Source organism: Lepeophtheirus salmonis, chromosome 12 (assembly GCF_016086655.4).
Source record: "Lepeophtheirus salmonis chromosome 12, UVic_Lsal_1.4, whole genome shotgun sequence".
NCBI classification, from domain to species: Eukaryota; Metazoa; Arthropoda; class Copepoda; order Siphonostomatoida; family Caligidae; genus Lepeophtheirus; species Lepeophtheirus salmonis.
Window position 1 is genome coordinate 8,174,665 of NC_052142.2, and position 26,986 is coordinate 8,201,650.

General features: G+C 29.2%; 1 protein-coding gene and 1 long non-coding RNA gene across 8 annotated transcripts in view; one reads left to right on the forward strand and one right to left on the reverse strand.

Annotated features, from left to right (window-relative positions):
• The window catches only part of LOC121126920 (uncharacterized), a 172,984-nt gene that overhangs the window by 31,734 nt on the left and 114,264 nt on the right, over window positions 1-26,986 (reverse strand). For all 7 annotated transcript variants that reach the window (XM_071891966.1, XM_071891967.1, XM_071891965.1 and 4 more), the window contains one exon: window positions 23,244-23,347. In XM_071891966.1, coding sequence (XP_071748067.1) covers window positions 23,244-23,347 — 104 coding nt within the window. The remainder of the gene's footprint in view (window positions 1-23,243; window positions 23,348-26,986) is intronic.
• Window positions 2,765-7,910, forward strand: LOC121126933 (uncharacterized). The gene is made up of 4 exons (XR_005867343.2): window positions 2,765-3,153; window positions 5,572-5,862; window positions 5,924-7,592; window positions 7,655-7,910. It is a non-coding gene; the product is annotated as an uncharacterized lncRNA (long non-coding RNA).

Genomic DNA, 26,986 nt, shown 5'->3' on the forward strand with positions numbered 1-26,986 from the left:
AAACAGTTAAGAGAACAAAACACGGTATTATTGTTTCTATAAAAAGCTGATCGGGATTACTGCTGAGCTAAAAGTGAATATGCTTTTGATTACGAGTATACTTTTGAGAGAATTGAGTTAAAGCGGATTTTACGAAAAGAAAGAAAAATTACATTTGGTATAAGTAATTTCGTTAGGTTTATCTGTATTGTTGATTATTTATAGTCCATAACAAGTTGTCATAGAATGAAACAGAGGAACCAGATAAACATTGCAGGCGTGCTTACTCCCCTCAACAATAATTGTAATCTTAATCATAATGCTAATTAAATACACGAAAATGATTTGCAAACTAACTACTTATTCATTAAAATAGCAGCTTTTGCTTATACAACAATAAAAACTGAGAGTTATTGGTTTCCAAACAAAATTCTTTACATAGCTTTTTCTCATGTGATCTAGTAGGAAATATAAACTCATATCTCTAAATACATTTGTTTTCTAATGAATTTCTCGTTCTGAAACTACAAAATAGGTTCAAACTTGTAAATGCGTAAAAATATATCAAAGCCAGATTTGATATCAAACAAATAATTACAAGTTCGTGATTATCACTGACAGTATCTATTAAGCACTAAAATTTGATATAGAGTTTTTTTTTTGTTTTTTTTTTTCGAAAACACCAAATTTTCTTGTTAGAATAATAATTATTTGTTTATTGTTATCCTTTTTGATATTATAGACAACATCATAACTATATATTTCGTTCATTTTAAAGTAGTGGATTTGTGTATGAAATATAGTTCTAGTTTTTATGTTTTGATTTCTTACCTGTATATTTTTTTTACTTATGGAACTTGTTGCTCCAATTGCGTGTGAGCATAAGTGACTGAATTTTGTCATTGCATCTAGCGGCATAAGTTGAAAGGTTCCTAGTGAATTAGGGTCAGTTATTTCATGTCCACGCGCTGGTTCTGCAACAAGTATAAAATCTTGAAATTTTACAACCATTTCATCCCTCCATCCCTATTTGACAACATTTGAATAATGATATAGGAAAATACAACTTTTGATTACTCCTAGTGTAATTGTGTAAGTTTGATGTGGTCGATACAACCGAGGTGAACCATTGAGCATGACTGAAAACCCATTATCACCTTCTGTTCTTTCTGTCATTTGATCTTTTGGAATCTTATTACATACTGAGATTCCACATTTAACAAATCTCAAATTTATAAACAAAAGAAAGAATATTAATTTATGTCTAACTTTAGCTACAAGTATCATTTATATGTATTGTTATAAATTTTAAAAAAGCAGGGAAATAATCTTGCTTCGAGTGGAACTGTTTAACTACTAACTATTTTTCAGCTTGAAGATCTATTACGCCGTTAAAATCATAACTTGTTTTTTTAGTATTAAGTACATGAAATGTCATGTAAAAATTATTTGAAAAAATAAAATAAAAGTTGTTTTGACGAATTGAAAGTGCACAATATAAATCTTACTATAAAATACAATAATAATTTTCTTTTTCTTTTTGTCAACGTAATTTAATTTTGAAAAAAAGTTATATATTTTTTTGTAATAATTATACTACATCATAATTTATTTATCATAGTTTCATTAAAAAAATAATATTACTATTTATATATGTGTCTTAGAATAATCTATCTGAAATGATTTTAGAATAGATATGATAATACTTATTTAAACTATAAATTGTATCTCAAGTAACAGAATTGGACGTTTTTACTTCTACTTTACTATTTCTCATAACATATTACTTAAAATACAAAATCTTCAGATAATAAATACACCGCTCTGGCAACGTTTCGTCTTTGATATTTTAAGAACATATTTTTTGTCTAAAAAATCCAAAGTAACTCCCAGTCAAAAATGGGGGACTTTTTGATTATAATTTACTTATATATGAGGGTATATAAATTATAATGATATTGTATATTTTGGGAAGAATTTTGGGAGCATATTCATAACTGACATGATTCCAAATAATATTAGTCGAAGTTCACTGGGTAAATTCTTGGGAGCAGAATGTCAATTAAGTTTGATCTTCTGAATTCCAGGACTGAAGGAAAAATGTGAAGAAATGGTGACTATTGAACACTTTTATAGAAGGGGTTTTCAATTTTCTTGTGATTCGTTAATTTGGTTACTAAATAAGCTGGAGTAAAAGTAAATTATTCAGCTTTAATTTAAAGGAAAGATTATATCACAAAAAATAATTTATTTTAAGATGTGTCAAAATATATAATTGTGAGTTTTTGAATGAAATGGGATTTCGCTAGAACAAAAGCGTGAAAAAATCCTACAATTACAACATACTTTTTATCACAATTCGCCAAAATCTGCATAAAAAACCTTTTTTTTTTAAAGAATATGGGAAATGTAGTAGAGTCGGAAAATATTGCTGTTCGAGATAACGTTTAATGATTACTTTATAGTTGTTTATGTTATGAATTTTTGTATCTTTTACAAAATAAGGGGTTTATTTTAGAGGTATAAAGATAATATTAACTTCTAACTATAATGTCTATTTATTTTTTATTCTAGGCACAAATGTTCTTTTATTTATTTTATTATTGTGTACATATTTTTTTGTGCGTGTATATGTGAATAAATAGAGACTTAGTTCAATGAGAAAGAAAAAAAAAAGTTTAGTTTCTCTGTCAGGCGTGAAGTTTTTTAAATCCTAATTTTTGTTTCCAGAAAGTTTAAAAATTTAAAATACTGAAAGTCTCCGGATTTTTTTTTTTTTTTTCTGAATAATCAATTTCCCACAAATATATTTTAGAATCTTGTCTCTCAAACATATATACACCTTTTATCGAATAGTAAAGTACTTTTGACTCACTATTCATGACACTTGTGTAAGGTTTTTCATTGCCTAGCTGATTTACTTTTCACAATAAGTTCAAAAACTAAAGCATAATACGAGTATACATCTATATAAACAAAGCGAACTTAGTATATGTGTCTGGCGTAAAGTCATTATAAGATATAGTAGCTCAAAGCAAAGAGAGTCATATATTACAAGGGAAGAGTTGCACAATGTTCATATGTTTAATACATCTTATTTAAAAGGATTCTAACCTGTGTAAGAACAGCAGAGAGCTTGCCTATTGTCTCTAAATCGACTCAAAATCTCCATAGGTAAGTCCCCTCAGAGCATAAAGAACATATCTTTCCGTTTATGTTATCTTTACAATAGTGGTTGATTTAGTGGAGTATATTCTCCTCTGAATAAATAGAACAATTGCTCACCTTCTTTATTCAAGGAACCCATTCTCTCGAATGGACTTTGATTATTTAAGCCCTTCATTTTTGGTTACTATCCATTTAATTTTTCGAGCGGATAGTTTCTTTTGTTGATGACAGACTTTTCAATTTTTTGTAGGGGTTTCCTTCGATCACGACTTTTCTCTTCATTTCTTCTTCAGAAATCTCAAAAATACCTATAAGATTTTTAATTTCCCATGTTATGTCGCGATTAAGGATGAAAATGTGTTAAAATGAAGGAAATAATGTGTGGTTATGTTCATCACTTTTATGTTTATTATTATTATTTTTATGCCAATTGTGAACAGTAAATAAAATTTTAACTAACCAAAAAAAATCGCAATTAAGCAAGTCTTCATTATGTCTTTGACTTCTTCCTTCCTCTGAATTTCTGCATTACTCTTTTTATTGATTGAGATAAATGTTGTATCTCGAATAATTTTTAGAAATATTCTATAGAGTTTATTGGAGGATAGCGTAGAGTCATAAGAAATCCCCAACTTAAGATTTTATTTCAATTTGGGAGTTGTGTGTAAAATTCTGAGTGAATCAATTTGTGATCAGAGAAGGTTCGAATGTATTGGTGGTTTTTTGTGATATTGGAAAATAATCTTCGAGGCTAGAGCACGATCAATTCTTGACGACTTTCCACCTGATATCTGCGAAACATTTTCCTTCTCTTCCATGGCGCGCATAAAAATCACCAATCAAAATCAAGGGGCGTTTATTGCTCTTCTGGCTATTGATTATGGATTGAAAAATGAGAACGAATTTCCATTAGGACCATAGGTGTTTATATATCTAATTATGAGTCTCATGTGTATAACCTAATCTAATGCCTATTAGAAAAATGATTAATGCATTGAGAAGTTCTCAATACCTTAGATACCAGTGTATGTATAACATACAAAGGTTAGAACCAGTAACATGACTTCAGTAATTCATTGGAAGGTGAAAATGACACAAAATAGTGCAATAATTTAGACTTAAAAATTCTGCAATAATATTATATCTGGCTTTAGTGCTAAGATTGTTTTTTATCATTTTGTATCTGGATATACAATATCTTCCTCCGTTGCCGTTCAGGAAGACTATTTTTCTCATAGCTGTATTCCTTTAGAGGTAGTAAAAAATGTATTTATGATTTAATAAAGTCTGCAGGAAGTTGTTATGGATGTAAAAGTTAAGAGACATGGTATTTTGTCTGAAAATCAAAAAGAAGTTATAAATATTTAAAAAAAAAAAACACACAACGACATGAACTAAAATTTTTAAATCTTTTACGTTTTTAAGGGATTTTCTTTACATTCAGGCGAGAACTCTTAACCAAGGGATATTTTCTTAAAAGTAAAACCAGACTTTGTACGTGTAGATATAATGAAAATCTTATTGGTTTTTTTTTTTTTTTTTTTTGGGGGAGGACTTCATATTATTTCCAGCTGACACTTCTCCATGTTCTGAAATTAATTTATCGTTGGAAAGTAAAAAACTATCCTCTTTTCTGAAACATTTATCCCATTTGCTGTGGTAAAGCTGGATTCTACAATTGAACTATCCTCTTTTTTCTTAAAATCTCTATCCTTACAAGCGTTGTTAATATTAACCAAAATATAACTTCGATTTCATTTTGGACTTCTCTTCAGTTTGAGAAAGCTTTTGAGTAAGAAAAAAAAACCAATCACTCTTATGAAAAATGAGTTAATTCTTTGCAAACCTTTAAATTAATTTTAAATATATGTTGATATTTTACTTGCGATCGTACAAAATTAAGAAAATACGTCGATTTTCAACAGTTTCTATGCTTAAAAAAAATTATGATACTGGTATTCTTTATAAAAGAGTAATTGATTTCAGAATATCTAGTCTAGCTGCAATATAAATGTATCTCCAGTTTTACTTATTTCCTGTTTTTAGAATATAATTCTTTATCACAGAGTTTTAAAAATTTTAACATTGAAGCTTGATAAATTTCTAATAAAAAAAAAAATATATATTAGGGTGCACCAGACCCTTAAGTGAAAAACATTGCTTTAGCAGTATGATAAGAATAGTTCTAGGTAATTTTGTTACTCACAATTTCGCCCCCTTCATTTTTTCCACTGGTAATTTTTCTTCGAGAAAATTGTGTCGCATGACATCTTCGCCGCCTTTTAGGTTTTTTTCTATTATCGGTTCGAACTTAACTGTTGTATCTTGATCAGATTAATTATATAGCTAGCTAGGAGAAGAAGAAAAAAGGAATAATTATAAATGAGTAATCTGTAATCTTGTACTGTTTATATATTATTATAGCTGAGGAAAAAGAGTAAAGAATCACTGCTGAGTCTATTTCGAATGGACTCATTGACTAGTGGTACTTTAATGAATCATAGTCTTGGCCTTGGTTGAAGAAAATGGAAAAAAACTCAATGGATAGAAGGAAATGAATATTTATTGATGAATCATAGCTCTTGTCCGAAGATGGTGTATAGCCTCTTATTTCTCTACCGTATCTACTCTTGCTATCCACGAGATTAAATAGCTCACCAAGTGGCATCTCTTTTCTTGGATTCATCTCATTTAGCCTTAGCCATATGCCATTGGGTAATATTATAATTTATTTATATTACTTATTACGATATTATTACTCTTTCACTCTTTGTAGACTCCGGCTCGACTTCCCTCTGAAGCTGGAAATCACCAAAGAATCTTATCGGGAGAACCTACATAAGTCTAATTCTATCCGAGATGGTCGGTAAAATCATTATGCTGGATTATCTCTTAATTAGTAATCAGTGATCTCCTTTTAATATTTCTAACATTTAATCACACTCCAGAAGCCTTTTCCCCCCTCTTGGAACTCTGTCTCTCTCGGTCATGCTTAGGGTTGTTGTAATCGTTGAAAAAGGACGAATTTGATTAGTTGTGAGAGATTATATAAAAAAAGGAAAAACACACGTTGGTACCCTTGCATCTTCTAAATAACTTTTCCTCAGTATTGTACTAATCTTCAGCAAAGCAACTTCCCCTTACTGCTCTCTCACGTACATCATCATTATGCCGAAGAAAACGTGCCTTTTTTCATGGGTTTCTAACAACGGAGGTAATGATGTGTGGAATTATTATTTGGAAAATAAAAGTATATTTTACCGTTTTTGCGGTTTTTCGTGCCCATCTCGTTCTTTATGGCAAGTAATCCGCCATTCCAAATAATCCCATCACATCAACAACTTAAAAGTCTTCAAGAAACACAAGATTCAAGGAGACGAAGGAGAATCAAACGGTTCATCATTCAATTTGGACGTAGCAAAGTTATTTGTGTCGTGTAACATCCCTTTAAATGTTCTGGATCCTCCTAATTTCTCAAAGTTTATTGAAAAATATTCTGGAAAAACTTTTCCAGGCCGATGAGTCGTTAACAACTTGGCTGGTGAAGTATGTCAGGGAGTTTTTCATAGATTAAAAGAAGAGGTGGAAGTAAAAGATATTTTCGTTGCACTAGATGAGGTAAGAGATCATCAAGGGAGGTCAATGACGGTAATTTTGATTGTTCCTTTCGACATACATTTCTGTTGAAGACCTTATCTAATTGACTTGATTGATATTAAGATTGCAAACAATATAAAGAACATCGTCATCAGCTCAGTTTATAAGTTATTATTCATGGATTACATGGAGTTGGTGATATGGTTCGACAAAAATTTCCTCTAACTAACGAACTTATTTCCAATGTGAAGAAGATCTTTTTGAACTCTGGAAGAAGAAAGAGAGTATTTACTGCTTCATAAGAAATTCCCCTCCCTGCATCACCAATTATAACAAGATAGGGAACTTGGTTAAAGCAATGGAGTACTACTACCATCACTTCGACGTCTTCAGAGAATATTTAAACAACATTAATGAAGATTTAGCAGCAACCAGAAGAGCACAAGAAGTAATTAATGATGATTCCTTAAGAAAAGAAGTCGTATTTTTATAGGAAAATTCTCGTCAAGTACATTTGGAAATAACTGCGCTTGAGGAAAGATTGTCTCTTCTTACCAGACTAAGAATAGTTGAAAATCTGACTCAAGATTTGAAGGAAGATCCATTCAAGACCAAGTTAAAAGAAGTGCTTCAAAAGAATCCTGGCTAGACAAAACTAAAGGAACTCTCAACAAGTGAAAACCTTTTATACGCAAATACTCCAATTGCCTATTGTGATGCTGAGAGAGTCTTTAGTATGATGAATATCATCTATACGAAAAGGAGGTTGAAACTAAGTACTAAGAAATTGAAGGAATTGTTGATTACCAAATGGAATGACTGTTTTGTTATCATTTAATTGTCAACACGTAAATATTAATAATATTTTTTCAATTATTTGTTACTTTATTGCCCCATTTGTATTCTTTAGATTTTGTGACAATGTTGCCTATTCATCCTTTATGGTCAGTGTTCACTAAGAAGTTCTAAGTACACTTCCTGTGATGATGGATTTGATTTTCTCTAATTAACTGACAATATATTTTGCATTTCATAAATTTACCGAATATAATATACATTTATAAAGTTATTTATAGGGAAGTTATATATTAATAATATACAACAATCCCTCTTCCTTCATATGTTAATAAATAAATAGTTTAAGTTAAATAAACAATACTCTTTTATTTGGGTTGGAATTGATATTTACTTTGAATTCTAGATCCAGCGATATATATTGAATCCATATTACTTTGTATTTGCGTTAACACCCTTTGATCCAAAATCATTTAGATTATTCTTTGCCGTTTCTACTATTATCCATTAATATATACTTCAGACATTTGATTTACATAATCAAATAATCTTAATTGTGCTTATCTAGATTTCCGGACTCCGATGAATTTGTTAGACCTCATCCTTGAATGTTCTTTCAAATAGAAGTTATATACATACTTGTATCTCAGGTCTAACGATGATTATTTAAACTTTTTAAGCACTACCGAATGCACGATGTAATGATGGGTTTGATTTTCTCTAGTTATATTTGGTCTTACGAGTAATAAGGAAATTGGGAGTGAGGCTTGAAGTATTCAAGATCTATCATTGTCCATTTTGCAGTACATCACGAATTCAAACATATTAATGGAATTCATATTTGTGATAGAAACTATATATAGTAGTGATTTGTGCGTTATAGGCATTAAGGACACTAAAGGACTCTTAACAAGGAAAAGGTTTACTTAAAGTAGAAGTTGACTTCATGAGGATTGACCACAAAGAGTTTCACGATTTTTGGGTGAATAATATATTTTTCGTACAATATATTTTGTCTTACATAATTTTAAAGAATATAATATGCATTTATATATAGTTATTTATACGGAAATTATATATATTAATAATATACAAGACGTCTCTTAGGATGATTTCTATTCTAGGGGCTCACACATTACCATTACGTCATTGCATAATATGATACTCAACTTCTTCCTTGCGAAGTATAAGTATTTCGACCAAATTTAAGACTATTTCTCCCTTAGACTTAGAGTTTGTGGCAGATTTTTCTTTATGTAAATGGTTTTACGTCCCCATGTAAGGAATGAACATCTACAGCCTCATGCAAAAATTATTATAGTTTGTAATTAATTTACACACATGCTATTTACGATTTGTTATATCCACCTTGTATATTGATATTCCTAACCAAAGTTTTATATTATGACAATTAATATTTAATACTCTTTGTATCGTACAATAAATTATAACTAACATTAAGACATTTTCTTGATATTATTATTTTGATTAAATAGTATCAAGTAAAGCTATATTTTGGCGAAAGAAAGCTTCTATATGTAGTAAATTTTCAGATAAGTTGTAATGTTAAAAAAATTATAATTGAGATATCTTATAAATATGTTCGAAATTACCAATCGGCCATCAAGTATGATTTATGAATAAGGTTTGTTTATGTCCGAAAGAAAACAGAGGAACCAGATAGTTGAAGCTGTATTTTCGGATGCACTTGCGCAAAACACGATTTTCACAACCCTAAGCATGCTCAATCAAGAGGTTTATCTTGTCAACTTTGTTTAAATCAATGTTTATTAGAAAAAAACATCAGACCTGGAGGATACCATGTTTTCTTTACTCTAACGATGTGGAGTACGACTTTTTATCGGTTAATACTTACTTTATTACTTTCTATTTAACGTGATTTTGCATTTTGTATTTATGTACTATCTATTTATACATAGATTATAAATCAGCTCTGGAGGAGCCGATAGTTTTTTTTATGTTTAGTTTTTTTATTCTCAAGTCATTAGTTATAACTCATATGAATTAAATATTTTAATAAAATGATTTAATACTTCATTTACTAAAATAATGATTACATAAATATTGATTTAATGTGTAAAAATAAGAAGACACATAACGTACATAGACATAGCTAATTGAAAATCTGTGAAAATTCCAACCAATGCTTTTTATATATTTTTATTTTTTCACTGTATTGCAAATTAATACTTGCGATGCTATTTTATTCTTTTTATCAATTTCATCTTCTTTTCTTAAATAATGAATTATTTTTCAAAAAATTTGGTGCCTGCATGTAATATAGTTTTGTATTGCACCATTTTTTAGGGATAAATAATAGCAGATTATTTTTACTTCTTCAGAAAGTCTATTTAATTTCATTGTATTTTATCAAAAAAAATCATATTAAGGTAGGTAATTTCACCTAGAAAATACATACAAAGACTATAATAAAATTTATATTTCTAAATATTTTTGTTGAAACTTTCAGATGATTTAGTAACAATATTCTACACTTTTAATTTTATAAATTTCCCTTACATTTTGAGTTATTATCAACATTTTTGTAGCTCAAAATCATTTGTTACAAGTGTTACCAATTTTTAACATATGTACACATATATGTGGATCCTCTAATCTTTATTAATTATTATTATTTTCTGGAGTTTACTTTTTGTATCTGTAAGTAAGTTTTTTGTCCTTTTTTAATATTAATTTATACGTGAGCTATTCAAATAAAGGAGTTATGTTTTGTCATAAAAGAGTGAAGAAAATAGAAATATAAGACCATGCCAATTCATAATATACGAATTAGGATATCCCCCTCCTATGCATCATATGTGACTAGTTGTATGAAGTTAAAAAGTGATAATAGTCTACTGAGTAAAAAGTAATAGAAGAAGTTAAAAATTAATGGATGGTTATAGCTACATTTACAGACTTGATAAAATGGAGGAAACATACTGTTTCAGAGAATGATAAAATTTAGAGATAAAAAAAGTTGTTAGAGAGCATTGTCATTCAACAAACCCTTAAGTTTATAAGGTTAAAGTAGAATTGATGTTTCATGCCTCAAACTCCTTAATAGATGGATTTTTGGTAGATGCTTTCTGCTTCAATGGATACAATTATCAAAGAATAAGATAATATAACGTGGATTATAAAATCAAAATGTGAAAACGGTCACTATTTCAGCAACTTCTAAGATATAATATTCTACAAAATGTTTAATTTGTTCGCCCAAAGGCACAGCTTGGAAATTAACAAACATATATTAAAATAATATGATAAAATAAAAATAAAATTTAAGTATATTTTTAAATGGGCATTCAGAAATACCCATAATAAAAACAATTTTTGTAGGTCACGTGATTATTATTCTCTAATTGAATAGGTCTGTAAAATTATAAAATGTAATGTTTTTTGAATAATAGTAAACACATAATCCTTACATAAATCTTTAAATGGAGGAAACAATTATTATTTAGTTAAGATTTTATCGAACATTCCTTTAGCTAATCATCCATCAGTATCACTCTAAGGTCAAGAATTGATTAAAGTTTATATTATATTAATTCATGTCAGACTTGAAAGATCACGATACAACATGATATGAGCTCTTCCATTTCTTCGTGAGTCAGTCCATTGTAACTAAAAGGCATACTACGAAGGTTGAGCTTCTTTACGATTATCATCTAAATTGGTAAATGAGAATGAGAGTTAGTCGATCCTCTTTTATGAGTCCTTCACGAATAAAGAGGCAAGGACAATGTATGGTAAACAAACGTCGTTCATGAATACATGAACATGAGATAGATTCACAAATAAAAAGTCATTTAATCGAATAATTAATAGATAATTACAATGATTTAATAACCGCATTACTTCATCTAAGAAACCATCCGATCATATCAAAATCTTCAAATCCTAAGAAATATGTCCTCTGTCGATGAAATCATTTGGTTAGTTTGGGAAGAACAATTAATTTTACTAAGCTGGGAAATGTGTAAGATATCTCAAGGATTTATATTTTCAAATCAAGAAAAAGTTCTTCCAATTTAGCTATTTCATTGATTGTATTAAACATTTGTTGATGCTGTTAATCGTAGAAAAGATTAAATTGAATAGATCTCTAATATTATGTCACTATTTGATCAATTAAGAGAAAATCGATTCCCTCAAATAACAATGCAAGCAAACTTATTGAGTGATACCTATATTTTGAATCAACTATAATAATAAAAGGTTATTGTCATGGCCCAAGGGTAAACCCCAACACTAAATTCTGCTTAAATTCATATAAATTAATTCATAACTTATAGTTAAAAACACGACTAAAATATTGGTGATACACTAGTCAATTTTTTTTTGTCAGCTATAGTGTTGACTCATGGTAGTCGTAAGGAACGCGATATATATATATATATATCATTTATTAACTAAAATGAACGCTTATATTAATATTAGATTAAATAGAGGACAAGCTTAAGGTCATTATTTATGCAATATCTAAGTTTTAGGATATAAGGAATGTTAAACTGAGCCTAACTAAAGTCAGATTGCATTCCTTAATACCAATTTGGATTAAATACAGTTTGATACAAATGATACCGTAATGTAGTAATCAATGATGCACCATATTTTTAAATGTATATTTTATATATATTAAATAAATTTATATATAATATCACTGCAATATAATCTTTACGAATTGGCTATATTGATTCAATACAAGCTTTTTAAATATCCGTTTGAATCATTCTTTTTTCTGGATATTGAAAGTTGAATAAAAAAGGAAGTGAAATCAATATATGATTCTAAATCATGCCCCAAACGTTTTATATTATATAATTGTTTATATTGAGTGATTTACTTACAGCTTCTTTTAATATGTAGAAGTAAAGGTTGAATATATCAAAATTTACTGTATTATAAAAAAGGGTTTCTGACAGCCTATCCATGTATATTATGCACCTACACAAATACTTATTTGATTCTATTTGGAGGTCAGTACAGGGTTTGTGATCGTTTATAGATAAATTATTGCACAAAAACTATTTCGGTATCCGAAATAGTTTTTTGTGCAATAATTTATTTTTCCTCAAAATGGAAATTGAGGATTATATTTTTTTGTACAACTTGCGGAAGGAACTTTAATGAAACTTTTAAAATTCATTTTTACAACATTAAAATTAAAGGTCGAGGCCAGATTTAAATCGAGAAAGATAACCTCTTCAGAGACTAAATTTAATTATATAATAGGTGCCTTCAATCAAGAAGTTGCCACAGATCTGATTATTAATCCCCCCTGGAGATCTGTTCAAAGCCTTGAAAGATGGTCTTATTGATCGTCTTTCAGCATCTGAGCAGCAACAACTACAACAACTCTTGGGACAGAAGAATTAGGAGACAAATAGCTTTTTCAACTACTGGGAAGGTTGGTGTAATGTATTAGTGTTTTCTTCCCCCTTCTTCTCGTCTCTTATTTTCTTGTATATATATATATATATGTAAAGTACATTCTTTTACCTGATTTTAAGTATAAATAGTTGTGTATTTTATGTATGTATTAGAGTAGCTTTTTGTATTAATAAGAATACAGATGTTCTTATAAATAACTGTTGTATTATTCCTCCACGCCTTTCCTTCTCCTCACTTCTCTCGGTCGTCCTGGATCTCTCCACCTTTAAATAGTTTGTGTCTCCTCACGCTCGTCAAGACACAATAGGTGCGCCATCTGATGGGCACAGCCTCCATCGACGATAATATTTTACAGACATTATTTATTTAATGTTTACCTACCGCAGTCGTGGCAGTTGTCTCGACGTCGACAGGTAAGATGGAGGAGGTAGCTGCACTCACGGATAAAGTGATGGAGGTATTAACACCTGGGATTTCTACAGTTAGTACATCTCTATCCTCAGAGTTCCAACGACTTGAAAAGATAATTACATCCTTGGAGTAAGTTCTTCGCTCATTCGCAATGAAGGAACGCAACGAAAGAAGTAGAAGCAAATCAATTCAATGCGATGCAAGATATGGACTATGTTTTTACCACGAACGGTTTGATTTAAAAGCAATCAAACGTTAAAGTCCATACACTTGGACGGAAAAACGGCAACGGGGTGATATAATCAGCATTCATGCCATCAGAGCTTAAGCCACAATGAATCCAAAGACCCCAAGCAAAATAATATAATCTGGTCGTCCACTCAAGTTCTCTTCTAGATTTAAATATTATCGTGAAGTCCAGTTGGGGGGGAATACTGTAGCAAATACAAATCAAACCAGCACATCACTTAATTAGTATTGTTTAATCTATAATTTTTTACACTATTGTTTTCCTTTTCTGTTTAAGAGTAGTTTGTGAAATAAAGTATCGAAATGACGTTATCAACAATGTTTAATTAGTTCATGACTAATAATCTACATATAAACTGTCATTTTACTCAGAGTTTCAAACAAAAAAATATAACAAAGATAGATGGGAGTTCTTAAATGCTTCCTTCAGCACCACAACGACCTAACAAAAAATTAACAAAATTAAAAAAAAAAAGAACAATAATACCCACCGGAATACCTTTCCCAATCATAAAACTGTATTTTTTGCACCGTCATATTAAAAATAAGTCATTACCTATGCCCTCCGTCCCTTTCCCCGTTCTAAAGAAAAAATTAGGTCTAGAATTCCATAAGTCATAAAAAGTTATGAAAATCCAGCGTACCTTGGGCATGTAAAAAAAAAGAAACTGAAAATCTGCATTTGTAACTGACAATTTCAAGAATGTTTGGAGGAGAGAAAGAATAATGCACATGAAGTTTCATTAGATCAGCTATAATCAGCTGTAAAAGAGAAGTTAGAGGAAAGGATATAAACAGGAATATTTGCTTAAATTACTCCACTGTCGATACCCAATTTCACTTTGAGTCCAACAAGGACTTAAAATTATAACTCTGCAAAAAATCATTAGGCTTACGCTCCGTCAATTATGAGCACATACGAATGTTCAATCAGACTTTTAATATAATTGAAACTACTTAGGAAAGGTAGTTCACTACTCAGGAAGGAAATAATAATGACAACTGCAAAGGAAAAGAAGATTCATTCTTCAGATTACCAATTCCAAAAAAAAATCACCAAATTTACATCACTGTTGATATGATATCTGAAAATAATACAGTAACGTTTTATTGGCATTGATATATATTTGAAGAAAAACTTTTTGTTTAACTAATGTTTCATCTTATTTTAATTATTAAAATATTATATCATCAAGAAATACATATTTTCAATAGAGGAAATATTACATTAAAAGATAATGCAAAGGTAATTAAAATGAAAGTACAAACACAATTTAACGTATATCAATATATATGATATTTATAGTATTTTATGAATATATGTAAAAGTTATTAGGATAGATAGGTCTAGAACTGCGTAAGTTATATGGTAGCTAAAAATAATTCGCCATCGTGATGTTTAATTGTCATTCATATTTATTAAAAAAAAATTATGTTAAACTAATGATTCATATTATTTTAATTTTTTAAATATTCTATCAGGACGAAATATAATTTTTTGGAAGAAAAATATGACATACAAAGATAATGCAAAAGTAAATAAAAAATGGTACAGATACAATTTAAAGTGTACAATATTTACAGTATTTTATGATTATGATTTTATTAAACATATGTAAAATGTTTACAATAGATACTTTTTAAATTCAGGTTTTTGTTCCTATTTAGTAATATAAGTATACATATACATTTATTGGATGCACAAAAAAGGAAATATTAGGAATAAAAGTAATTATGATCTATTGAAAGAAGATCTGTTAAAATTTTACATTTCTACTTTTAGATAAGTGCATTATTAAAAAAAAAACCATATTTCATATGTTTTGAATATTGAAGTCCATCATATATGCTTTTCATCAAATTTTTTACCATACCGAACACTTCTGTTCAGGATTCATTCGACTACCTTTAGGACATGAGTAAGCTTCTGCAAAGTCCCTGAAATGTTAAAATAGTATAAATGGAAATCGATCAAAAATCAATATTTTATAATTTTTGAAATCATATGCTACTGACGCTTTCAATAATATTTTTGAAATTTATGTATGTGAAATTTAATATATTTATAAAATTGACCTTTATAATCTTTTATATTTGAAATGGATCGTAATTTTTTGGCCTCAAGTTATTTTTTTTTTTCCAACTCCCATGACTTTGGAGTGATCGAAGCTCCTTTCGAAGATCTATTTTTTTACAAGTACGGTCTCAAATGAAATTAGCTTTGAAATATTTTTTTATTTTTTTGCTTCTTTTAAACCCCGAATTCCAAGTTTAAAGGTGATAATTGTCTATGTGAGGATGTGCATAAAAAATTTAATTTTTATTTATGATATCTCTGTATACTGTCATTATCATACTTTAATAATTTTATTCTTCAAAATGAAGAGGATCTGTGTACACATTTATTTCTTGTCTGTTAGAAAGAAAATTATTAAAAAAACTGTAATTTAAATTATACAACTTTTATGACATTTTCTCTCCCACAAAGGAGAAATGTTTCTGTTCAAATAACCACCATCAGGTAAGAGAAACATAAGTGCTATCTACTAAACTCTCCAGAGATCCATTAAAATAAAACATGTAATCAGCTCATTCCAAGGAATATGTTGACAGAGATGTATGTGGTTCACTATTGAGTACAGTTTCAATTAGCACAAGTACAGTTATCATTTCTTCAAAACAAAATTTAGTTAAAGGAAACTGATGATTAAAATCAACTTTAGTCATTTTGAAAATAATTTGGCATGCTCCACCTAGACTCAGTACTCAAGAAAAAGATTTGGGAAAGTTCTTAATTATTCGGTCCAGTTCAGTCTTAGGACCGTTCCTATCAGTCCTTGGGGCGGGTCCTTAAGACAGTAGGTCCTTTGAACTGTCAGTAATAGAATTGATTTATCAAGGAAAAAGATTTATAAGATTTTAGGACTGAACTCGACGGGACTGCAACTTTCAGTCCTAGATAAGGACTGACACAACACTATATAGAAAGAATAAAAAGCATCAAAACTAGTTAAATAATAAACCAGTCATATATATAATTTATAATAATTGTACATTAAAAATATAGTAATTAAGCACACACAAAAATCTTATCGTGGTCAGAAGATATGGTATGAGGTGTGGTTCTCCAAAAATAAAACATTTGAAGCTTATAAATGGATATAGATTAGAAAATTGTTATTCCCTAAATCTAAATTTCCATTATATCCCTATTTTGTAGCTTTCACTTTTATTAGATTACGTCTGAAGATAATGTTAGATAAAGTCTCGGATAATTAGTCTCCTACGTTCACAAAATTAACATACTATATTAATTCAGTATTTTCAAATCATTAGTTTGATCTATATTTTATTTATTTTTAGAAATATTCGAAACTGGAGTAACTTTAGAAAAAGACCAACAATAAACAAAATTAATTTGATCATATTGCAACTTAAGGTCAGTTCACAAATAAAAGGCTAATATTTGTATTTTTACAAAAATAGCACATAAAATACCATAAAAAAGGAAGAGAAATGAGTAGAAAGCGACTATTGAACCAGCCTTTAAGTCCAACCAGGAAACAAAAAACGAGAAACAAGAAATTGCCAGTATATTCTTATTAAATTAAGCGATTGCTATGAGGTATATACATTCTTTTCAACTCTCTCAGGAAACAGCAAAGGGGGAAGTAGCAAATATACCAAAGATCACTGACTTCACCAGGCAGAAGGTGGACCATTTCTTGTAGATGATTCGGAGGCCATGAACTATATTTTACCATATAAGAGAATCAAGTAAATATTTTTAAAGTTAAAGCCATAGTTCCAAGCAAGAGGTTTTTTTCAGACAAAGCTGGTGATTAGAAGGACCACACGGAGAATAGGGATGAAAATTTGGAAAATGAACTTCTTTTTGCAGCTAATAAATTTACGTAATTTATAATTTTTGAAATACAAAAAAATTGTATAGGTAAGGATTTTTTTTTTTGCTGTTTGTATAATTAGTCTGATAGAATTATAATATAAGGGTTGCTTTGGTGATCACTTAATTCTTCCAGAGAAAAGTGCAATTTTGGGAAATAAATAATTTAGACAAAGAATCAGAGTCGTCTGGTTCTTCATAGATGGAATTGTTTAGTTACTTGTTTTTGAAGTAGGACATTCAAAATTGAAGCAGTCATTTTTCTAAAACATTCAACCCTTTTTCAGCATGTTTTGTGTGCAATCGGGGGGCTGGATTTGTGTGGATGAATGGCCAAAATCATAGTTTTCTCTACCCAAAATTTGTCTGAAGGTGGGTTCATTAAAGTCCTTACGTAATATTTAGCACGTCCCAAAAACTTTTGGGTGGAATGCAAGACTTCACTACATGACGAATTTTATCAATTAGAAGGTTACTAATTTTAAAGGAGAAGTTTCTTCATAAAAATATCCATTTTAGGTTATGTGAAGAATTGGAAAATATGGAAATTTTAACCCAAACAGATTTTAATAAGAAGATATTTGGCTAGAAAGATATTTTTTTAACTTCCCAAAAGGAACGAAGAACAAAACAATTCGAGAATTAATTAAAGATGGCAGAAAACGATAAAAAAAACACTTCTTAGGCTTGATTGAGAGAAAAATGGAACGACTGTAACTAAAATTCAATCCAATAGATGTATTGAGGACCTTCTGTAATGTAGTGTTGGATTTTTCCATATATTGGATAAAATATCAAATTATTACACGTACTCAGGCAAGATATATCAAAGAAAATAAATTTCCTGCTTTTGTGGGAAAAATATAGAGACACCCAACCACTTTCTATTTGAGTGTAAATAATTATTAATATATGGGACTACTAAACCCAGGATTTTTTTTTTTTTTTGCAAATTCAACTTAATTAAATAAGATCTTAAGTTTTTTGTTCTATTTCCGAAAAAATAAATTTCATTGCGAGCAAAATTCAGCGTATTTCATATAAATTCAGAACCACGAGTACCCCCATAATCTCCTTGATTGTTAGCACGTATATGTAAAAGGATTGATGTTTATATTGAATAGGTATTTTAATTATGTTGAACTATTATTGTACTGTTGCACAGAAGAAGAAAAAGAAGCTCCTATGTATTTTTCTTTCAGCTGTTTTAATTAGTTTTGATGAATTAACTCTTGAAGCAGCTGAATCTATGTATAAAAAACTCAAAAAAGGTATAACATAAGATTTATATTAATTAATATAAATTCATGAATCCATTTTACATTTTATATCTAGCTGATATCAGTATCATACTTCAATCTGTGTGTATGTTGTATATAATATATAGCGATGCAAATTTTGTTAATTTTTTAACAGGCCAAATTTTCGGGAATTGGTAATCGGAAGAGTGAATTTTCTTTTCCTTATGAGTAGTCATTATTATTCAGGGTCATAAGCCGTCCTTCTCTTTTGCTGTTCTGTTTAGCGTTCCGTTCAATTTTTTTCGTTTTATGTTCATCGTTCAGCCTTTATTTTTGTTCCGTTCAGCGTTCCAATTATAAGGTAGTACCAAGCTTGTACATTATACATACATACACTAATACGCTCGTTATATGAAGCTGTACATTTTTTTAGGCATACAAAAGTCGGATACTCCAAATGAGACTGCTATATTAGATTGATCGTAGAAAAAAGAAACCACTTTCATGTTTGTCGGGGCGCAAAAGATTTATTCTCTTAAATGTCTATGGTAATCATAAAAAAACCAACTCTTAATGGCACTGAGTCATTGTAATAAAATTGCATATTTGTAGCACGTCAACCCAAAAGGAAGTTAGACTATTTTTTTCTCAAAATTGAACATTTTCCAACAAATTAAAATTCCTTTCAATCAACAAAGGATTCTGTATAATCCTTTGCATACATCGCAAATTGTACTTAAAGTAGCCAAAATCCACCACCACATATATAGAGTTAGGAAATTACATTTTTAAAACAGTTTTAGGGCCAAATTAAATCAAATAGATAAAACGGAGATTTTAATGTATAGTTAACACTCTCGGATATCTGAATTCATCCCAGAATTTTGAACTCAAAGTCTATAATTGACTTTAATATATCTTTGAAATATTGTCTTTCATTTTATAAATATAAAATAAACTTTTGAACATATGATTTGCATATTTTTCATAAAAATAAATAGTTGTTTTTTTCAAACTAAACCCCTACATTTAAATTAAACTCTTACATGTATGGTGACATTAAAAAAAATACATTGCAGCCAAGATTAATACAAATACCTTTAACATTGATTGTAGCCAGTAACGTTAAACCTAACATCTAACTCAAATATCCACACAATGTGAAGTACTTTAAATCCATACAAAAAATGTTGCGTGCGTCTTTGTTTTTTATTTTTGCCTTTGAAGTAATCTTGAAATAATTAAGAGTGTGAGAATGTTTTCATTGAGTACAAGATAAATTAAAGTTTTACTGCGTAAAAGGTAAATAAATAGTAATTATTTACTTTTTACAGTGGTTAATTCACATTTACATAAATATTAATATCAAGAGATTAGGGCTTTAGGTTCCTCCCTGATCTCAAAAATTGTCTCTGAATTTCCATAGTCGTGTTTCTAGGATACTTATCCCGTGGACAACTACACCCGTTGCAAAATTACTATAATCTATTGGAACAGAACGCTAAAATCTCATTTTAACTTTCAGCCTTAAAAAAAATATACGTTCCGTTCAACAAGCCTGCTATTATTTAATGAATAGTGAATATCCTCTCCCAAATAGATTCAATTATATTCAAAACCCGATCAAAACATTAGTGTGTTCTCTTAAGAGACAGAGCGTAACCCTGAGGATCTGTTGCGGTGTTATAATTGTAAGTCCTTCTTGGACTCAGAGTAGAATTGAGGATTGACATCAGACTAATTCTAGGAAAACCCCTTGTCTATTATCAATTATTAATATACTATTGATGTCGATAATACAGAAATAAATCATCTCGATCACATTGATATCAATTCCATTTATAAGGTAGAGTTAGTGATAAATATAGATTGAACACTTCAATCTCACTACTTATTTCTATATTACTTATGAGTCTCTCTTGTCATTAGATAACAAGTGGAAGATGATTCTATACTCTTAATTAGTCTCTTTTATAGATATATTTGTGCTCAAAACATATTCTATTCTTCTAATTAGTATATTTATTTTAATATAAAAATGTTTCATTTAACTTTGTTTATGTATAATTTACAATTACAGCTAATAATTTTTTGAGTCCATTTGTTTTATAAAATATTAATAACTTTTTACATCGAATCATTTTTCAATTTTAATTTGTCTGATTTTCCGCATAAAACATCTAATTAACATTTTTAAGAATAAATCATCGGTGTTTTTTTTAAATTTTATTTAACCATACTTATTTAACTTACTATGACAAATATACGTTATAACGCTTTAGTATATTAATTAACTAAATAATCTAATGCGATTATTAAAGGGAAAATCAATAATTTTTACTTCTCAACTTGTAGCATATATTTACGACTTTAAAGTTAAGAAATTAAAGGTATTTCATTGTGAATATAGAAATATTGTGGGTTATTGATGATCTTTACGAAGTAAATCATGTATTCCTGATATTGAGCATTTTTTTATTAGCTTTTCTTTGGGGTTAAATGAAATATTTCTAGAGTAGTAATATTGTATTATATCCCCAATATTCATAAGATAATGAGCAGCTGATTCATAAAGATAAAGCTTTAATTTAGACCGAGTGATCCGTTAAAATTTCAGCACTTTGAATTTTAAATTCAACAAAAAATAATTTTTAGTATAGTATAGAATTTCAATAAAATTAATTCTATAAATAGATGTGTCTGAGTTCTATTTATCATTAATGTAGCCACCCTTAGTGGCAATGATTGCATGTAGGCGAATGTGGAAGGCCTGGCACCTTCTGCAGATGTAGTCTTTTGTTATAGCGTCCCAGTGTTGGTTGACAGTGGCTTTAAGATGATGGACACTGTATGTCTTCCCTGGATATGCACCCAAAAGGTCTAGTCAAGGGGGTTTGCATCAGGGCTCTAGGGAGGCCAAAAGTGTCAAAAAGAATTCAAAACAGTATTGCAATGTAAGATATTGGTTTATTTCATTGCTGGTGTCAAAAGTGGCCTCTTTATCCTCACAAGGCTCTTGCTTCCCACTTTTTTAATCTCTAGATTGTATCGTGGGAAATCCGGAGATCTCTGGCATGGGCCTTAATGAACTTGAAAGGATTGGCCTGGGATGTTTTCCTTTACTCCTCCGGGTCCTGTTTGGCCTTATTGACAGAGCCCTTCTTCCCCTTCAACGTTTTGTACTTGCTAATGGCGTAAACGATAGTCCTGGAGATGCCCAACTGTTTGTAATGAGCGAAGGGAAATTCGCCGAACACGTTCATGTATCATTATCTCGAATTGTACGTAAGCTAGAGAGCTCAAGTTATTTTCACTTTATAACTAATTGCTTATGCTTGAATAAATCGCAATATGAATTAAATTCAATTACTCAAACTTAATTAATGATTGAATTAGTAAGTATTCAGATTTCAATGTACCAACCAGTAGACCTTATGTCTCTCTCCCACCCTCTCCTCGCGTTCACTCATATGCCAAGTTCTGCTAATAAATACAAAATTAACTTCTTTTTTTTAAATATTTTAATTTGGAACTTAAGTTATTATTCCGAAATATTTCATCCATCATGTGAAGGAATTTTATAAAGCTTGCACTAACCAAGTTTAATCGAAATAAAAGGTTCGACAATCAAGTAATCCGACTTGCTAGAATTTTCACTTTGATGTATCGTACCGACTGCTGGGCAAGACAGACAGATTTCGCCTAAACACGAAACCAATCATAGTCTATGATGTAAATATTTCTAGAATTTTCCATTTGATGTATCGCCTAAATGCTGGGCAAGAAAGACAGATTTTGACTAAACACACTACGACTCATTCACCATTACATCAATATTAAAAAGGGTGGTGGAAGTCAAACATCAGTCTCACCCGCGTTATGGTATAACGTATTCCCACTTAATGGTATTGTATTTCTATTAGTATTGGCACTAAGTATATATGCCATATTTAAGCATTTATTTTAACAGTTATAACAATATCATCTTTTTTCATTCAAATAAATTATTATTTTTATTTTTTGACTTAGCATAAATATGTATATATTATAATTGTAGTTTTCTGTATTTAACTTCTGTCAAATACTTTTATTTTTCTAGTTATTTTTAGATTTAAAAAAATAAAGAACATAAAATAGGCATAATTGAAGTCTCGGTATGCGGTTGTTATTGTTAGGAATGTAAATTATCATTACCGGAATGTTTCATTTATCATAAGACAAAACTGATTAAAGATGGCATAAATCATCTATGCGATATTTAATCATTTTAGTTATTACTGATTGGATCCCAAAATATGATTAATGTCCTGGGGACATATCTTTCGACATTCGTATACGTTGTTAAAAAGTCTATATAGACCTTTTCTTATAATGGTTGAGAAAATATTATTGATGAACACTTACATATATAAAAACAGGTTTTGTTAGTCCATAATTTTATAAACTCTTCAGGATAAAAAATTAATTGTTTAACTTACACAGAATTTGAAAGAGGTCCAAGAACTCTTATTGGCCCAGGTGAATGAACTGCAGCACGAATTTTGGTCTTGGCATCCTCGGGTCGCATAGATCCACACCAAATCTTTAAAAATAATAAATAGTTTAAGAGTTAAAAAAAACTTAAATATACTTATTGCATATCATTTCTATGAAGAAAAAAATATAAAATGCATATTCTTTATTTTCAATTACGTATTTCTAGAAACACATTGTGTATACACGTATAAGTGTACATGCATGATTAATGCGGTAACCCACTTTTACTCTTAAAGCAATTTAGCCATATTCACATACCTAGTCATACAATAAAAAAGTTTTGTTTATCAGGATTATTTTCCATAAAGTTGGAGAAACAATAAAAAAGTTATATGCGTAACCATATTAGTTGTCCAATTTTGAATTTGTTTTCTTGTACCTTACAATATTTTTTAAAGGAATAATCAAATATTATTTATTTATCTGATACATAAATTATATAATTTTAGTACGACTAAATGCTTGCTTTCATTTTATTAAGAGCAGAGTTGAAAAAATTTATACCTAGAATGTATTCAAAAAATTGAAACGCAACGATAAAAAAAAAATATATATATATATATATAAATCCTAGTATAATAACGCAAAACTATGTACTTTAACCTTTAGTTGCGAGAACATATCTTTTAATGACATATATATATATATATATAAAGAATAGAAATAACACATTTAAGGAAGTTGAAGTCATTAAATATTTGTGACAAAATGCCGTAATTACCCAATCATACCTCCAAAGATTATCTAATTAGGCTGAGTTCTCAATAAAGAACTAAATTAAATATAAGTAATGATTTGGATGGCCTATGATCAACATTACTTTTCGACTGTCGAACATTGACACTTTTTTTTTAATATGCAACTTAAATATTTATAAAGTAAAAGCTAATGTATTAAATATTCTAAATTACATCGCTATTTTCAACTATAGAATGTTATAATTCTATAAAATTTATATTTAAAAAGTATGTACTTTTTTTATAGTAAACAAAACTAAAAACAATTCACTCATTATAAAAAAAAAAGGTTCTTGGACATTTTGCCATATTTTGTGTGTGTGTGTTTTTTTTTTGTTTTTTTTTGCCGCAGGTACATTTTGCCCATGGACTATTTGTACAATTGGCTGACAAATTTTATAAAATTTATTGATATATACAATTGCATATTTTAATTCTCATTAAAATGATATTATGATAAATTAATGAGTGTCCTTTTTCAAAAAAAATAATTTATATTCATTAATGATCAAGAGGCAGGTTATATTATTCCGCCACCGCTTTTCTGACCAGGCTGTACAAGTTCTGAACCAAAATGCACTTTCAGCTCTACTGCAGCTGCGTTTCTAAGCACCTAGTACCTCTACTAATATGGTTGTGCACAATCCATCCCTTAAAATCTGATATGTTAAATACTTCATTAGTCCAATGAATGATAAAGAATACAAGTAAATGATATACTTATTTTATTTTTAAGTATATAAATTTGTTTTGTTTGATTCTTAGAGAATCTCCCACAAAATAATTTGGAAGTGTGTTATAGCATGTAATAAAAAGGTTATAAATGCTTAGAAACACGGCGGTGGTGGAGTTTAAACTGCTTTGGGGGTCTGTCCTTCACCTGCACAACCTATGAGGGGGGGATATGAAATGGATATTTTATTCTAACTATCTTCATCATTCAATAATTTTGTCGTCTAAATATAACATAAATTGCAACGAAATTGCCCTCGATAATGTCTTGCAATGAAATTACTTACAAACATATTGCTTACAATGATGTTGCTTCAAGATGATATTACCCACAACAATGTTGTCTCACAATGATAATGTATATGACAATTATACCAGGCAACAATTTTATCTACGACCTTTTTACAACAATCATTTTACAGTGAACCACTGCTGTGTTGTGCTTATATAATGTTCATAAATGGATCTAAAATATTTTTGTACTAAATAAACTACAAAAAAAACAACTACTCAGTAATGTACCTATATTACATCTGAACAATATCTACTTTTCATAATATAATTTTAAATTGAATAGAAATATGCAATCGTATACATCCAAAAATGTAATACCATTTTTCAACCAAACGTCCCAAATTCTTCTTTTGCGAAATTTCCGTTTGGCGAATTGTTCTTCGGCAAAATGTACAATGGACAAATTATCTTTTGGCGAAACGTCCGTTCGGAAAATTGTCCTTTCGAGAAACGTCATTCGGCAAAAATGTTTTTGGTCAAAAGTAGTCTCACAAAAAAAAAAAATATATATATAAAGAAGGAAAAAAAATAAAACAGTACAAACAAGGATTTAAACTGACACCTTTACTTACAATTCATACATTATATCAAAATCCTGCTCACAGTTTTTTCCTGATGAATTGATTGTGATCGAAAATATTGGATTTTCTTTACATCGACACAATATATATATAAAACAATAAAAAAATTTTAAAAACCTGATTTAGTCAATATCAATTAGCTATTGGTCATAGGATTCCACAATATCACGTGTTCCGAAATGTGGATATTTTGCTCAAATATCGAGTTTGTGTTGCTTCGTAATGAAAAATAATTCAGAAGTATTAAGTAGTTGGACTCAAATTTGGTATTATTTTCATAAAGAAGTATATCCTAGCATAATCGATCAAGTTTTCACGAGTATCACTGATTTCGTACTTTGATTGAGGCCTCTTATAATGCAAATTTTTGCATTAAATTTTAAATGCGCAAATCGAAAAAAAAAAATCTGAAATACTATATCTAGTAGGGAAAAAATAAACACATCAGAATATGCTATTTCAGGTACAAACAATCAAATTTTCAAGTATATAGCTCGAAAAAATTTTATAACATTTTCATGACCAACGGTATTTTTTTCATATGTCAATAAAGTTATGGAGTTGGGCAATATATTTTTTTAATGTTTTTTTTTAACAAGAAATTGTATATATTAGGTATTAATATAAAGCTCATTAAATTTCCAATAAAATGAAATATAAATCAAGCTGGTATTTCTTTCCTACCGGTAGATATGATTACCTAAAGCCAGGAATTTATCTAAAAATATTTATTTGTGATTCTGTTTGTTAACTTAGACATACTTTTTAACGGCCATTGCACAAAAGTTATGGAAGAAACAACTGAATAAACAGTTTTATCTTAAAGTCCTGGCCATTATCTATAATTTGAACATAAATAATGTTTTTGTTTTTGTAATGTACATTTTAGATTCTATAGGTATACAAAATGGGGATTTCAAAAATTTTATCTGCAAAAACTGTCATTTTTGGGAAAAATTGGTCACAGATTCAAATTTCTGGGCTAAATATCACAAAATACATGATTGAAACTTAAAAAATCATAATCTACGTTTAACCCCATTGGACATTGGACGATGTTTCTTTCTTTTCTGCGAAACAACAAAAAAAATTTTAAAAAGTATGATTTGACTAATCAGTTCAAGTTTTAATTAAACCTATGTAGAATGAGTGAAATAATTAACTAATTTTAAATTTAAAAAAATTACAAAACACATGTTAAAAAACGAAACCATTTGGAGCATATATTTCATGGAGTGTAATTTCTCTCAAATAGGACTTTGTAATAGATGTGGATCCAATTCTGAACGGAAGAGCCATGTCAAAAAATGTTATCTTCTGAGTTGGGATATCTTGCTAGTT